This window comes from Aquarana catesbeiana, linkage group LG03, assembly GCF_042186555.1.
Source record: "Aquarana catesbeiana isolate 2022-GZ linkage group LG03, ASM4218655v1, whole genome shotgun sequence".
Lineage (NCBI taxonomy): Eukaryota > Metazoa > Chordata > Amphibia > Anura > Ranidae > Aquarana > Aquarana catesbeiana.
In genome coordinates, this window is record NC_133326.1 from 60,397,243 (window position 1) to 60,412,363 (window position 15,121).

Consider the following 15,121-nt stretch of genomic DNA (forward strand, 5'->3'; position numbering starts at 1 on the left):
CATTGCCAGCTGAAAATTTTGATGTTGTGATTATGGCTGCAGCTGCAACCACAATCCCAGTATAACCACTTCAACCTTAGAAAATACAGGTACAAGCTAATGCCCCGTACACACGATCAGAATTTCCGTCAGAAAAAACTTGAATGGTTTTTCAAGAAAATGAAAATGAAGAAAATGAAGTTCAATGCCTCCGAGCATGCATTGAATTGTTTCCGAGCATGCATGGTTTTTTGCGCATCCAAACGCATTTTCGGATCGGAACTTTTTGCGACCGAAAAATAGAGAACCTGCTCTCAATCTTTTGCTGGCTGGAATTCCTCCAGCAAAAGTTCGATGGAGCATACACACGGTCGGAATTTCTGACCAAAAGCTCACATCTGAATTTTGCTGGCAGAATTTCTGATCATGTGTACGCGGCATAAGGGTGTGAAGTGGTTAAAATGCAGTTGGAATGTGATGTAATAACTGTTATATGATCTCCATTATAATAAGGGTCCTTGGTCTGCTGCACTTTTCCTACCGTTGCCATTTGCAAATATTTTCTCATTTTTATTGGACCCCTTAAATGTTTTTTTTTAATCCCCATATGAAGTGGAGCATTAACCATTGTAAACACACCTGTCAGCAAAGTATGTATCCGGCAATACTAACGTGCAAGTTCTTTTTTTTTTTTTTCAAACACAAAAGGGAATCTCAATACAAAAATAAACCTGGTAAGCAGATCTTCCTGGAGCCTTCAAATAAAATATTTGCAGGCTACAAATATCTAGATCATTAGTCAATTAAATAGAAGTTCTTTATTTCATAAAATGCATTTCTAGAGAAAATTAGGTGCACACTTTTCAGCAAAATAATATCATTTTATACAGTTCAGCATGAAATTATTGGAATGGAACATTTCATTGCATCTGAAAGTGGTCAGGCAAATTCAAATATGTATTCCCATAGTTTATTGGGCTCATATAAGACCAAGATGAGCTCCGTGAGATTTTACCTGTTCACAGTTGTGATATCAATATAAGAAGAGACAATAAGGCCAGACTCTTGTAGCTCGTTCACACATTTGCATTTTAACGTGAAATACACCTAAAATGTATATCTACCCAGACGTGACTTTAGTGATTTCATACTGAGTTGTGGTGCTCTTTGCCCATATTGGAATTGTTAGCGTTTATTGCCACCTTGACATTAGTAAATAATCCATCTCTGTATTCCGCCATTTAAAGTAAATGACAAATCCAACAGGGAAAATAGGACCCCTCCTCATAGTGGCTGTAGTTGTACAGTCCTGGAAATGAGCACAGAGATCCAACCATCAGAGTCCATAGGATACAAAAGAAACTGGTGGCTTCAAACTGTAGTATCTGCCAAAAAGTGCAATATCGGCTGTGGGTGAGCTGACCGCAACACACCTTCACATCATACCTTTTTAGTGTACAGAGTAGGATGCCAAACACATGACACTTTATGAAAAAGCAGAATGCTGCATTGAATACAGCACGTTACTAGATCACTGAAAAAGGAAGAAAGGGTCCATAGAACTAATCTATTCTACACAACAGGGAGTGCATAGAAGTGTATTAAAAAAAAACTCTGAAAAACGAGGCAGTGTTTTTTAGTTGACAAATGGAGCAGCTGAATTCAGGTTAAAGTGCAGTTGACACCCAACGTGAAGTCCAGGGGGTACAGGTATTGACATCACACCATATTCATTTCGTTACTGGACCCAAGACCAGTCCAGCTTTGTAGTTCATGGTAGTTATGGTGTCTAATGGATATTGGGCAGCATTAAGAATGCTGATTTCATACTATTATTGTTTATAATATATAGTTTGACTATATATAGTTTGACTCTTTGTCACACTTCAATTTATTTATTTGGGGGGGGTTACATTTTCTGACTTACAAGAAAAAGGGTCAGGACATTTTAAAGGGTTAGTTCACCTTTTTACACATTTTCCAAAAAATCCTTCCATGCTTTCCATCACCCCCAGCACATTGCAAAGAATGTTCAGATTTTAAAAAGCTTCCCCATTTCCCATTACATACCTATATGGTCTTCACAGCCTGCCTGCAAAAAGCTCTAGGTGTTTGATCACCTCTGTCTTGGTTAACCAAGAAGATGAGTTCAAAGACAGGAGTTCACTCCCAGCAGCCGTTCCCAGCTAATTCTCTGTGCCCAGAAGCTTAGTCACTGCTGCTAGAAGGCGAAAGAGCACAATGCACATGGCCAAAATTTGAACAAGCCTGGAATGGCTGAATGCTATATACAGCCTGCTCTACAGTTTAACCGGGAAGGGAGGTGGGTGACCACCTAGATTTTTTGCAGACAGGCCATGTAAAACATGGAACCATGTAATGGGAAAAGGGCAGCTTTTTGAAATCTGAACAATGCTTTGCAAAGTGGTGAAGGTGATAAAAAATAAGTGTAGAAAGGGGAACAAACCCTTTAAAACTGCACCTGTGCCCAGACTATGCAAACTAAAGTATCTACATATCCTGAACAAGTAGTGAAAGCAATTTAAAGGGCCGGTTCAGAAAAAGTTCCTGCGTTTTCCCGTTTGGTGAGATTTTGCAGCCCATTCATTCAAAATTAAAATGTGTCTGTAAGTGAGCTGCTCTATCTGACGACCATACTGAGTATAAAGGAGGAGGAACAGGACTAATGCAAACCACTCTATCACCCTAAAGCCTCGTACACAAGTTTAGATTTTCGGATGACCGAACGTCCGTTTTTTTTGGCATGCTAGCCTCATGTCGATAGTGAAGTGGTTACTCACCATACAAACATTTTCATACGACAGAACACAACGTCAGAAGTGACGTAATGTGTAGAATAGTCTTGTACGTGTTCTTTTGTTTCTGAGCATGCGTAGTCTTGCTCTTACATTTTTTTTCGTACGAAAATCGTACTAATAAAATGAAAATCGGATGTTGAGTTCACATCCGACAAAACTTTTATAGTCTGCACCTCCAGCTTTAGTCAAACGCAAAACCAGAATTGGCTGTTGAAAGCACCATACTAAAGATCTGAAAATCGCCAAATCGGCGGACGAAAATTTCCTTCCGATTTTCGTATCGTGTGTACGAGCCTCAATAGACACTGCAGGCAGGATATTTTCTTTCATTCAGTGTGTTTTTTTCCTGCCCTTATTCATTGCATTATTTGGAGCAGAATAGCCAACATATATACACTTCCCCCAGCACTCTTTGCCGAAAGTGGAACCAAAGTCTAGTATTAAAAATCTGTGAGCAGGCAGGCGGCCTGTTACAGAAGAGATATGCAATGTCCCTCCTGCAATTAACAATCTACCTGCTTGTTCATAGTTTGCTGTAGAATGTACACTAACCTGCTCATGCGCAGCTCAGCCTACATTCCGGCACTGTGCATGTATGCTGGAATCACCGTGTTCCTGTGCATGCATGGGAGTGATGTCACCCCGCACTGATCAATTAAAATGGCTGAAGGCCGGCACCTAGAAGAAGTCCAGGAGAAGATGCCGGTGCTGGAAAGCGGGCATTGGACCGTTGAAGCAAAAGTTTTGAGGAGTTTAGTTCCACTTTAAAACGGTTACATTTCTGGAAAATACCTTCTGCATACACAGCATTATTGCTGAGCACCAACATTCACTTTTATATTTTATACATTTACTTACAATTACCCATGGAAAATAGAGATGGCACCTTTTCTTTCTGTAATCAATGCACTGAACTGAACCCTCTTTAATAGGTAGATGAGAATAGATGTAACAATGTGCATACGGTCCACTATTTTCTACTTGCACGCTCTGCTTTCCAGCAGTTTCATTGGTTGAACCAATATTTGTGAGAAAGCTGAATATCTATTAAAAAGGAGTCAGTGCCTTTTATATTTCTGCTAATGGAGTGTCTAAGGGCCCATTTACACTTGTGGTTAAGGGGGTTTGGGCAGAAAGAACATATAGGCTGCATTTTTAACCCCCCATAACTGATCCCACTTAAGGTGCAAAGGCAGCAGCTGGGGTTTTACACAGGCTGGAGTAGCAGCAGGAATTAAACCCCCTGTCACATTCGACGGGTACTACTACCTGCCAAAAACACAACCTATTCAAGTGAATAGAGCCACGCTACAACTGTCCCACAACCACACGCAATGCATATGGATGAGGTGCGGTAGTGTTGCATGACATATCGAAGGCGACATATCGCTTTCTCAACACCTGTCAGACATGTCTGAAAAGCAATCCAACCACAAAACCCTTCTCAGAGGTGCAGCAGTCCTTTCCACTGGTGTAAGTGAGGGTGTTTTCAATGATTTGGATCCCAGTGCTATTGTTATGTCACAAATAGTTGCTGACCCCATAACCCAAAAAGAGAGTCACTGTGGGGGCTGGGAAGGGCTTTATAGACAATCTAGTGCTGGCTTCATCTGCCTTGCCAGCTGGCTCTCCCCCCAAGGTTTGGGCAGGGGTTTCTTGCATGGACGAGTAGGGCCTAAAGACATACAACCACCCCCAAAACAGTCAGATCAGGGGAGCTTTCTATAAAAGTCTGATTTAGTACACTCTAGTCTAGCTGCTTGTGACAGGTAGATTTTAGCAAATTATAATTCAGATTTGTCAGTTCAGACAAGTACAGGGATTTCATTTAATTCTATATTTCTAAACATCTTCATAAGACCAGACATCCTGTGATAATAGACAACATGTCAGAGCTGAAGAGTAACGCCTTTATATAAATAGAATATCTGACAAAAAGACATTTTAATATTTATATACACAGCAATGATGTGCAAGTATGCAGTCTCGATTCAAATACATTCCAAATAGGCTTGGACCATTTCTATGTCATAGTAGAGAAGCATACGCAACAGGGAAGAGAAGGCCACGACAAATAGAAATGGGTTAAATAAGGACATTTTCAAGGCAAATCTATCTTTTTCTTAAACCGATGAGGCTATAGGATCATTTACAATGCTGATTTCCTCTTATAATTACTATTTCTGAATTGGAATTCTCACTTTTGGACCAGGAAAAGGAATAACAAGTCTTCTTTCCTCTCTGTGGCCATTAGCAATGATTGGCCATCCAATCAAGGAATAGATTTGCAGACTGTCCTCTATGAAATCAGCTCTGAGACTCGAAGATCCATTGACGTGTAGAACAGGATATACGCAGCAGACGTCTTTACAGAAGACACCGAGATGTCCGATACTTCGTGGTCATCGAATTTATACCACTTGTGTTTCAATGCGTTTTTACAGAACGCTGTGTAGTGTCCTCCATCCAACCCTCCATAGTGATTCTGGTGAAATACAATAATATGCCATCAAAACAAGTTTGTTTTACAGCTATGCAACCAACACAAAGTTTGGCATAATGTAAAAAAACAAAAAACAAAAAAAAACAAACAAACAATACAATAGATTCTTCAAGAACACTTCCACTCCCTGATAGTCCCTTAGGTAAGGCTCCTCTGAAAATGCAATTATTATTTCTCAAGTCAGGGACTACATGCCAGCTTTACTGAGGTGCCGGGCTGCAAAATGTTGTTTAACCACTGAATCTTAGGTGGGCGTCATAGGACGTCCTTAGGTTGAACTGGAGATTTCTGAACGATGCCTGCAGCTTTTTTTTTCAGCAGGTGATTCCCTGCAATGTAAAAGCAATCATAGCAGCGACTTACCTGCTTGATTACTTTTACAGGTGGCGGGAGGGGATGTTCCCCTGGCTCACCTGTTCGACCTGCAATCCGGAGAATGAAACAGCCTGCGGCAGCAGTTTACCATAGAGCCGACAGTGGACCAGATGGTCTCCAGCCATCTCTTTGAATCTCAGAGGCCAGAATTTACACCATTACATCACTTCCGGCACGTGTAAACCCTGCCATTTTTTTTTTCTGGGAAACCTGTGATAGTTTATTAATCTCAGGCTTTCCAGCATAGAGGAGAGATCTGAGGACTTATAGACCCCAGATCTCTCCGTGAAAAGGACCTGTCATGCCCTATTCCCATTACAAGGGATGTTTACATTTCTTGTAATAGGAATAAAAGTGGGAAAAAAAATAAAAACTTTTAAAGAGCCTCCATCCCCTCGTGCTGGCACGCAGAAGCGCGTAGGTCATGCCCGCATATGTAAACGGTGTTCAAATCATACATGTGAGGTATCCCCGCGACTGTTAAAGTGAAAGCAATAACTCTACTACAAGACCTCCTCTGTAACTCTAAACTGATAACCTGTAAAAATGTACAGCCTATGGAGATTTTTAAGTACCAAAATTTGGCGCCATTAAAAACGAGTGTGCGCAATTTTAAAGTGTGACATGTTAGGTATTTATTTACTCGGCATAACATAATCTTTCACATTATAAAAAAAAAAAAATGGGCTAGCTTTAGGTGTTTTTTTAGTTCATTAAACTGTTTTTCCCAAAAAAATTGCGTTTGAAAAATTATGGCGCAAATACCGTGTGACATAAAAAAACTGCAACGACTGCCCATTTTATTCCTTAGGGTCTCTGATAAAAAAATATATATATAAAATGCTTGGGGGTTCTGAGCAATTTTCTAGCAAAAAAATGATGATATTTACATGTAGGAGAGGATTGCCAGAATAGGCCTGGGCTGCAAGTGGTTAAAGCCTATGCTTTAAAAAAAAAAGAAAAAGGTAATATTAAATAAAAAAAATTAAAATAATAAAAAAAAAAAAAAAAAATCAACACAAAAATCAAAAGCAACATTACTAACATTTAATTCAAAGTGTCCCTTGTGCCTCTGCCGGCTGTATTTGTGGAAATCCAAAGTCCTCTGTCCTCCTCCCATACCCTACAGCTGTGACCATCCGGTGCTGCAGGAGTTAATACATGTGCTGGACCTGTGACCCCCTTTCCCTCCTCCATTCATTGAAGCTGTACTATGAATAAAAAGTGATCTATGAAAGACATGCACCTTTTATTCATCCGCCTGTCCTCCATTCATAGACCGCTTTTCATTCATGGAACTTATAGCAGTTTCTCTAAAATAAAGGAGTCGGCACATTCAATGGGCACCTATCACAGGTCCAGCACTAGTACCGAAAAATTACAGCAGTGGGGTATGGGAGGGGAGACAGAGGACTTTGGATCACAGCTGGTACCAGCAGTAGGGACACTTCGGATTAAAACCGACTTCCCTTGTGCTGTTGATTCAAGCAGAATCTCTCATCTTACCTGTACAATCATATTACACAATGCCTAGAGCAGTGGTCTCCACCTGGGGACCAAGTGTGGCCATTTGCTTGCTTTTATCCGGCCCTTGGGGCACTATTTAATCCACTGACGCCAACAAAGGCACCCCACCCCCCCCCCGAGAGAGCAATGAAGGGGCACAATTGCAGTGACGCCATCATTGGGGCACAATTCCTCCCAATGGCATCAAGTGGACCCGATGACATCAATGATAGGGAAAATTTCTCCCAACGACACCGACAATGGGGCACAATTTCTCCCAATGGCACAAATGAAAGGGCACAATTCCTTCCACCGACACAGATGATGGGGCATTGTTTTTTCCCACTGACGCCGGGACCTTTTCTATTCCCAATGGCTACAGTCCTGCCCCCCCTGAAGTCTAAAGGATAGTAAACTGGCCCTTTGTTTAGAAAGTTTGGAGACCCAATGACACAGATCAGAGACCACGTTGTCTTGCATCCACACAACGCACTGGGTGGCTGGCAGAGCGATCACATCATCGAGTACATGTAGTTTAAGCGTTCTACCAGTATCTCAGTACTGGTTACTGTCCTGCCTTATATTCAAGTTAAAATGAGTTGGGGGGGCCACATAGCAGAACTTTCTTGCGTTTTGGGTCTTCATCATTCTGTGGTAGGCCCCACATTCGTCTGTTAATTTGTTAACCTGACTCATTTGGAGCAAGCAAGGATTGTTCACAGCTCTATCAACAACCCTTTACTGTGTTACTAAATCATTTAATAAAAACCATTGAAACAAAGTTTGGAGACCCCTGGCCTAGAGTGTTATGTAATGTGTCAAAACTGCAACGTTTTCCATGCAGCAGGGTTTGGAGACAACTGGACCATAACTAAATGAGGCCATCATCAGTAAGAGTCAGTTACTTGCGGTTACTGGGACAGTGAGTCTGGAAGTACTAGTTGTGTGCAGTGTGACCACCCCACCCAGAACCAAAAGTGGTCCAAACTCAAGCTGGCCATACACACAGCAACCTACTGGCAATTTCCACCAATTAAAATGCTTGCACTGCAGTTTTGTCACGGTAGACACTAGACACTTTGTACAGTACATGTTGTAGGAAAAAAGGACAGATCATTTTTAAATCCCCGAAATTGATATTCATTTTTTAAATCATAGAAAATTGTTTGATGATGAGAAAAAAAAGCGTAGTAGCAAAATTACTTACAGAAACTCCAAATAAACTGTACTTCTTAAATGTCTTGGGTCCTATGACATACTGTGACAGATCAAGGTTATCCAAGGGAAAATCCACAGATGTCTGAAGTTTTTGCTTCCATCGGCCCTCATAAGAAAATCTAGAACCGCACACAGAAGTGCAAATGAATAAGAGTAAAATAGTTTTACTTCTCATTGTGCCTCCCCCCACACGAAAAAAAAAATTATTATGGTGAAGATAAGAAAATTACCTCTTTAAGTGCACTAGGAGAACGGGAGGGAGTTTCCATATTTCAATTTTCTTTGTGGAATCTCTTCGAGTTTTGCAATTGCTACAGTAGAATCTATTATTGTCTGTGAGCTTCTCTTCCTTGGAAAATGACTTAAGGCAATCCTGAAAAAAAAAAAAAAAAAAAACATGAATTAGAGGCTACTTCATAGTGGTGACCAGAAGGCCAGACAAATGCAAGAATATACAAACTGTATAGGTCATGCAGAAAGAGTGCTGCATGTGTTGTGGTTGGTGTGTGTGATAATAAAGTCTAAAAGTCTGGTGGAAAATAAATGACAGAAATGGATGGGAAAATAAAGTAAAAAAAAAAAAAAAAAATCTAACTGGTTGCTATGGCTTGTTTCTGATAATCTTGCTGTGGCTTGTTTCTGATGATCTTACCTCTGATTTTGTATTTTTTTTTAAATAACTAAATTTATGGATCTGGTCAGAAACCAAACCTGACATTCTATACCAATTTATCAAACACTATAATGTCATCTTCTAACATTGTATTTGTTTTTTTGCAGAATGAAAAGCACAGAAAAACAAATAGTAACAGCCGCACTGACCATCCTACCTGAACAAACAAGCTCTTGTGATTACCTTAATTGACTGTCATGGTGACCACAAGATCAGAAAACATGCAGGTTTCAAGTTTTCAATCACCACCTAGAGATATGGGGTACTCCAGGTAGCAAACTTGTAGTACAGAGAAGTTCACATTACTGGGTAGTGATAGTTCTAGCTTGACAAAAACACCTGTGATAACAGGAACCACGCTGACTGGTTCCCATTCAGTTGTTGATGACCTGTAACGCTCAGTGAATGTCACACCCGTATTCTGTCAGCTTGTAGTTCTCCCTGAACTACCAGGGCACTTTTATTGTCTAGGTCAGTGATGGCGAACCTTGGTACCCCAGATGTTTTGGAAGTACATTCCCCATGATGCTCATGCACTCTGCAGTGTAGTTGAGCATCATGGGAAATGTAGTTCCAAAACATCTGGGGTGCCATGGTTCACCATCACTGCTCTAAGTAGTTAATTGATGCTTCCTGTCAGTGTGCAACTGTCTGCTCGTACGAGGTATGGGCAGAAAGCTCACACGGTGTCTGTAAGAGCCCTGCATAGCACCCCCGATCTGCTGATTGTGGGTGCAATGCTTTGCAGGCTACTAGTAAATAAAAAAAATAATACATGCACATTTGTTAACTGTAAAAATATGGGCTTTTGTTTTTTTAGCTTACACATTAATCTGTGTGTAACAGCACCATGTCAACCTAATAATTCATGTGAAATGGTAAACTCTCCCAAACTAACTGATCGGTGTACTCAATGGTGCACAGATAGGGACATATTCATGTCAAAAACAAAAATAGGTGACCAAATGCTAAAATCTGTTAAATCACGCATTTATTTATTTTTAGATTGAGGACTTGCTGTTGGGTGAGTACGTGATATACTTGAAGGGAATCACAGAATGATCTATTTGGACTACATTTTTTCAATTCATCTTCATTTTTTATTTACTTTTCGCTTGTCTTTTTTTTTTTTTCTTGCCACATAGTATTTGGGAGATAATAACAAGGCGTGTGAGGGCACGGACGGCACATTGTGGCATTATATGAACTTTTCATATCCATACATTTTTGGAGGATATTTGTATATTATATGTTCTTGGCACTTTGCACTATATATAAAATTTTGTTTTCCTTTTCACACACACACACACACTTTATTTTGCACATAGAAACCCATGAGTTAACAGATTTTAGCATCTGGTCACCTATTTATAATTTTGAATTTTGAATTTTTTCGGATTAGTCAGTTTTGGAGAGTTTACTATTTCACATAGTGTGGTTACACACAGATCAATTTGTACATTTATTTATTCCAGTAAGTGCAGCTTTTTGGTGTTTATTCATCCATTTGTCACGATTTTCTTTATTTGTTTTTTAACAAAGGTGAACATATCCTTTAAATTGCAGAAGAAAATGTAACTAAGAATGGTACTATGCAGGTTGATGCTGTATCTACAGATTTTTAATGGGATAAAGCAACGTTTAACATTCCTAAGAAAGTACTGTGGCTACTTTGAGTATAGAACATATAAAGATATCCATAGCCTTGGTGACTAAACAATCAATACAATTTGTGTGAGGAGAAAGCATATTTATTGCTCTGAGAAGACAATCCCAGGATTGTCTTCATTCCAAAAGAACAATCAGCTGAGACGATCCATCTCAGCCAATGTATTCTGCCCCTTACATTGGTTAGCCATGTGGTGTCTTGCACAAATCATAGCCATTCAGTCATTTCCCAATATGACTGCAATGACCTGGTCTGGGTGAAAATCCTCTCATCACAGTGGCCTCATTCACATGTGTTGGCTGAGGGTTGGTAAAAACAAACAAGGAGTTGAGCGGTGGTTTTACCATCCCGACAGCAGATCTGCAAGTCAACAGGGACAATGGCTATTTTCGCACACTTCTCTGTGGTTGCGGTGTGGTGAAATGTATAAAACCAGTCACACATGGCAGACCATATGACTGCCACATGCAACCTATTCAAGTGAAGAGGACCACCTCACAATAATGTGTAATGCATGTGGTTGCAGCACAGTGGGCTGTGATTAGTTAAAGGCTCATTTACATAAGCAGCATTGTTTAATGCTTCTCTGAATAGTGAACCACAATGAATTGCTTTTCAGAGGCAGCTGGCAGGCAGCTCAGGGTAGATATGCCACCTCCTGTATGCTTTTTTTTTTTTAACCCAACTAAGAGCCCGTCATGCTACAACACATGCATTACACGCGGTTGTGGCGCATTCCCATTCATTTGAATGGGTAGCATTTGTTCGGACTAACTTGGGGCTTGGCACTTGGCAGTTTCTAAAAGCATTGCTCAACCACTTGTCTTTACCGCCCCTCCTTCGCACGTATAAACAAGGCCTAAAACAGGCTCACGCAGATATACTGTGCCACATTGGCTCTCCTGGGCGAAATCCTGTATGGGTACGTCCTTCCCTTAGTGGCCGCCAGAGGGAGCGTGGCCGCTGCACGGCGGGGGACCCGATAGCTTGCATGAGAGCCAACACAGAGATTTGTGTGTGTGTAAACAAACAAATCCCTGTGCTGTCAGGGCAGAGGAGACATATCGTTGTTCCTACTAAGTAGGAACAACGATATGTCTCCTCCCCTAGTAAGTCAAATCCCCATACAGTTAGAACACGCTGAGGGAACACACATTTAACCCCTTGATCGCCCCCTAGTGTTAACCCCTTCCCTACTAGTGACATTTACACAGTAATCAGTGTATTTTTTTTAGCACTGATCACTGTATAACTGTCAATGATCCCAAAAATGTGTCAAAAGTGTCCGATCTGTGCGCCGCAATACCGCTAAAAAATCACCACCATTACTAGTAAAAAAAAATAAAAAATAATAATAATAATAATAATAAAAATGCCATAAATTTTTCCCATAGTTTGTAGACGCTATAACTTTTGTGCAAACCAATCAATATACGCTTATTGCGATTTTTTTTACCAAAAATATGTAGAATAATATATATCAGCCTAAACCGACGAAGAAATTTGTTTTAAAAAAAAAAAAAATTTAATTGGGGATATTTATTATAGCAAAAAGTAAAATTTTGTTTGGGTACAGCATTCCATGACCGCGCAATTTGTCAGTTAAAGCGACACAGTGCCAAATTGTAAAAAGTGCTCTGGTCAGGAAGGGGGTAAAATCTTCCGGGGCTGAAGTGGTTAAACATAACAAACATGTTATACTTACCTGCTCTGTGCAGTTGGTTTTGCACAGAGCAGGCCAGATCCTCCTTTTCTCTGGTCCCTCTTCAGTGCTCCTAAACCCCTCCCTCCTGTTAAGTTGCCCCCACAAGCAAGCAGCTTGCTTCGGGGGCACCCGAGCCGAGTCGCAGCTCCCTGTGTCCTTTCAGACACGGAGCTGAGGCCCGGCCCCACCCCTATTCTCCTCATTGGCTGACTGACTTTGATTGACAGCAGCGTGACCCAATGGCGCCATGCTGCCGTCTCAGCCAATGAGGAGGGGAGTCCCGGGCAGCCGAAACACTCCTACAACATTGCTGGATCTAAATGGGGCTCAGGTAAGTATAAGAGGGGCTGCTGCACACAGAAGGCGTTTTATCTCAATGCACAAAAACCTTCTGGCTTTACAACCAAACCGGCACACAGTGTTTATAACTGACAGCCGTAACCTCACCTACCTTACCTTACTAACTTTGGAATGCAAAAAGAATTTGGTTTTCAGTTTAGGTAAAAGTTCAAAATATAATATGGATAAAACCATGGGTTACAAACAAAAATGAAAAATGTTAAATATATAAAAGTAGAGGTGATCTAGATATGGATACAGCTGACAGTACGATATGATACTAAACACAAAGAAATAAAGAATCATTTGCATTAGAGAAGTACCTGAAGGGAACATTTGCTGGAGGATGGAAGTGGCAATGACAGGTACATAAAAGCTTCAAATGTTCTGGATCTTTTGTGGCAGGTTAGACATTGGACAGTTGACTTGAACTGACCCTGGAAAAGCGCCACAATGATCGATTCGTTGAGTTGCTTGTGTTTGATCCAAGCTGAATCTGCAGCCTGAATATCATTTAAATGGTCGTTGTCTTCTTCTCGGTGTCTCTTCCGGTTATCTGCCTGCAATTAAAATGTGTCATTCCACAAATAACCTCTGCATTTTATTCTACAAACTGTATCATACTTTGCAAGTGAATATCAGCTATGATTACTTATTGACAGCACAACAAGAACATCTACGTGAAAACCTACAGTTTACCATCACTGCGCATGTTGTGTTACCACAGACAGTCTTTAAAGTAAAACTAAAGGCAAAACTTTTTTTTGTTTTTCGGTAGTTATAAACCCGGTCTATTTTTTCCCCCATCTGTGCCCCACTGGAGAGATTTCCCTTCACTTTCCAGTTTAATAGCCACAAAAGAAGTGAAAAGGAAATTCCTTGGTTGTCACCAGAACTAGTGTCCCCATTGAAAGATCTCCCCTCTGGTCCTGTTCTGGTGACATTTTCTTTCACTCTCAGTACAAAGATAGAGAATGAATCTCCCCAGTAGGGGCACAGACAGCAATACAAACCTGACAGGGGTTCTAATCCCGCTCCTTAACTAAAAAATGCTTTTGCCTTTATTATTTAACCATTTAAGGTCTGCCCTATAGCAGTTTTACTGTTATGTTACTTCATTCCGGAGACATAGGACATCGCTGCACCTGTGACACCCTCTAGGTTCACTGCTGGTTATCGATTTAACCAGCTCCCCTATATCGGGGGCATCAACCTTCAAATATGGGATGTCTCTACGGATCCATCTGCGGCGGAGCCTTATTTCAACACTAGTGCCCACTGTTAGGTGATGCGGGTCTGTGAAAGAATTTTTGCACTGCAAAATTCAATCTACAAACTTCAAAGCGATAGATCCGTGCTGGTCTGTCCTCCTGTGACTCCTCTGGCCCCCTTTTGGGAGGTAGTTCTCAGATACGGGAGGGTCCCACCTGGACCTGATTTATTTCCATCCTGCTCTGGCTTGCTTGACGCCATTTAGGCGTCTTTTTTTCCTCTTCTGTGTTCAGCGTATGTTCCCCATTGTTTGAAACACATAACACATGAGATTGATTGTATTCATCTGGAAGTCCTCAGCCCATTCCTTTTCCCTGAAGAAGACCTTTACCTCACTTGTTTAAACACATTGGATTTCATCTGTCTCCCCGACAGTTGGTTTGGGCCTCTTCTATCTATCTATTTGTGAACTGTTTCTTTACATAATGTGTTTCACTTTTACCCATGATGTTATTTACTCTTTGTAATAAATTTGTATTAGTTTATATAAAAAAAAAAAAAAAAAAAAAAAAAAAATTCTACTCCTTTGAGTGTTCATTGTCCTCCAAAGTCCCATTTTTTGAGACACTTTGTTTTAACACGTTTTACTGTTACAGGGCAGCACCTCTGCACCCGATCACGTATATATACACGTGATACGGCTCTTCCGGGTAGAGGGCACACATGAGTGCCGCCACGGCTCACTCGCACACAGCCGAGTGACGGGTACCGCGGACTCAATGTCTGCCGCCACCTACCTATCATGAAGCAAGTAAACAAAAGGCAGATCACCGTTCTTACAGGAGGGAAGAGATGAAATTTGTGTCCTTGTGAAGCAGGGAATACATTTCATCTCTTCCTCTAGTAAAAGTACCTCACACAGTATAGTAAAACACTGGTTAGGCACACAATAAAACCTTTGATTGCCCCTGATGTTAACCCCTTCCCAGCCAGTGTCATTAGTACAGTGACAATGCATATTTTTTCAGCACTGATCACTGTATTAGTGTCACTGGTTCCCAAAAAGTATCAGTTTCAGAATGTCCATCGCAATATCGCAGTCCCGCTATAATGCGCTGAACCC

At 40.8% G+C, this 15,121-nt stretch overlaps 1 protein-coding gene across 3 annotated transcripts in view; it reads right to left on the reverse strand.

Moving 5' to 3' along the window:
• Positions 1-774: 774 nt before the first annotated feature.
• The window catches only part of USP8 (ubiquitin specific peptidase 8), a 78,866-nt gene continuing 64,519 nt past the window's right edge, over positions 775-15,121 (reverse strand). For all 3 annotated transcript variants that reach the window (XM_073618582.1, XM_073618583.1, XM_073618584.1), the window contains exons 17-20: positions 13,110-13,346; positions 8,631-8,773; positions 8,390-8,519; positions 775-5,283 (exon numbers count right to left, since the gene is read on the reverse strand). In XM_073618582.1, the coding sequence (XP_073474683.1) occupies positions 5,098-5,283; positions 8,390-8,519; positions 8,631-8,773; positions 13,110-13,346 (696 nt within the window). In that variant the 3' untranslated portion in view covers positions 775-5,097. The remainder of the gene's footprint in view (positions 5,284-8,389; positions 8,520-8,630; positions 8,774-13,109; positions 13,347-15,121) is intronic.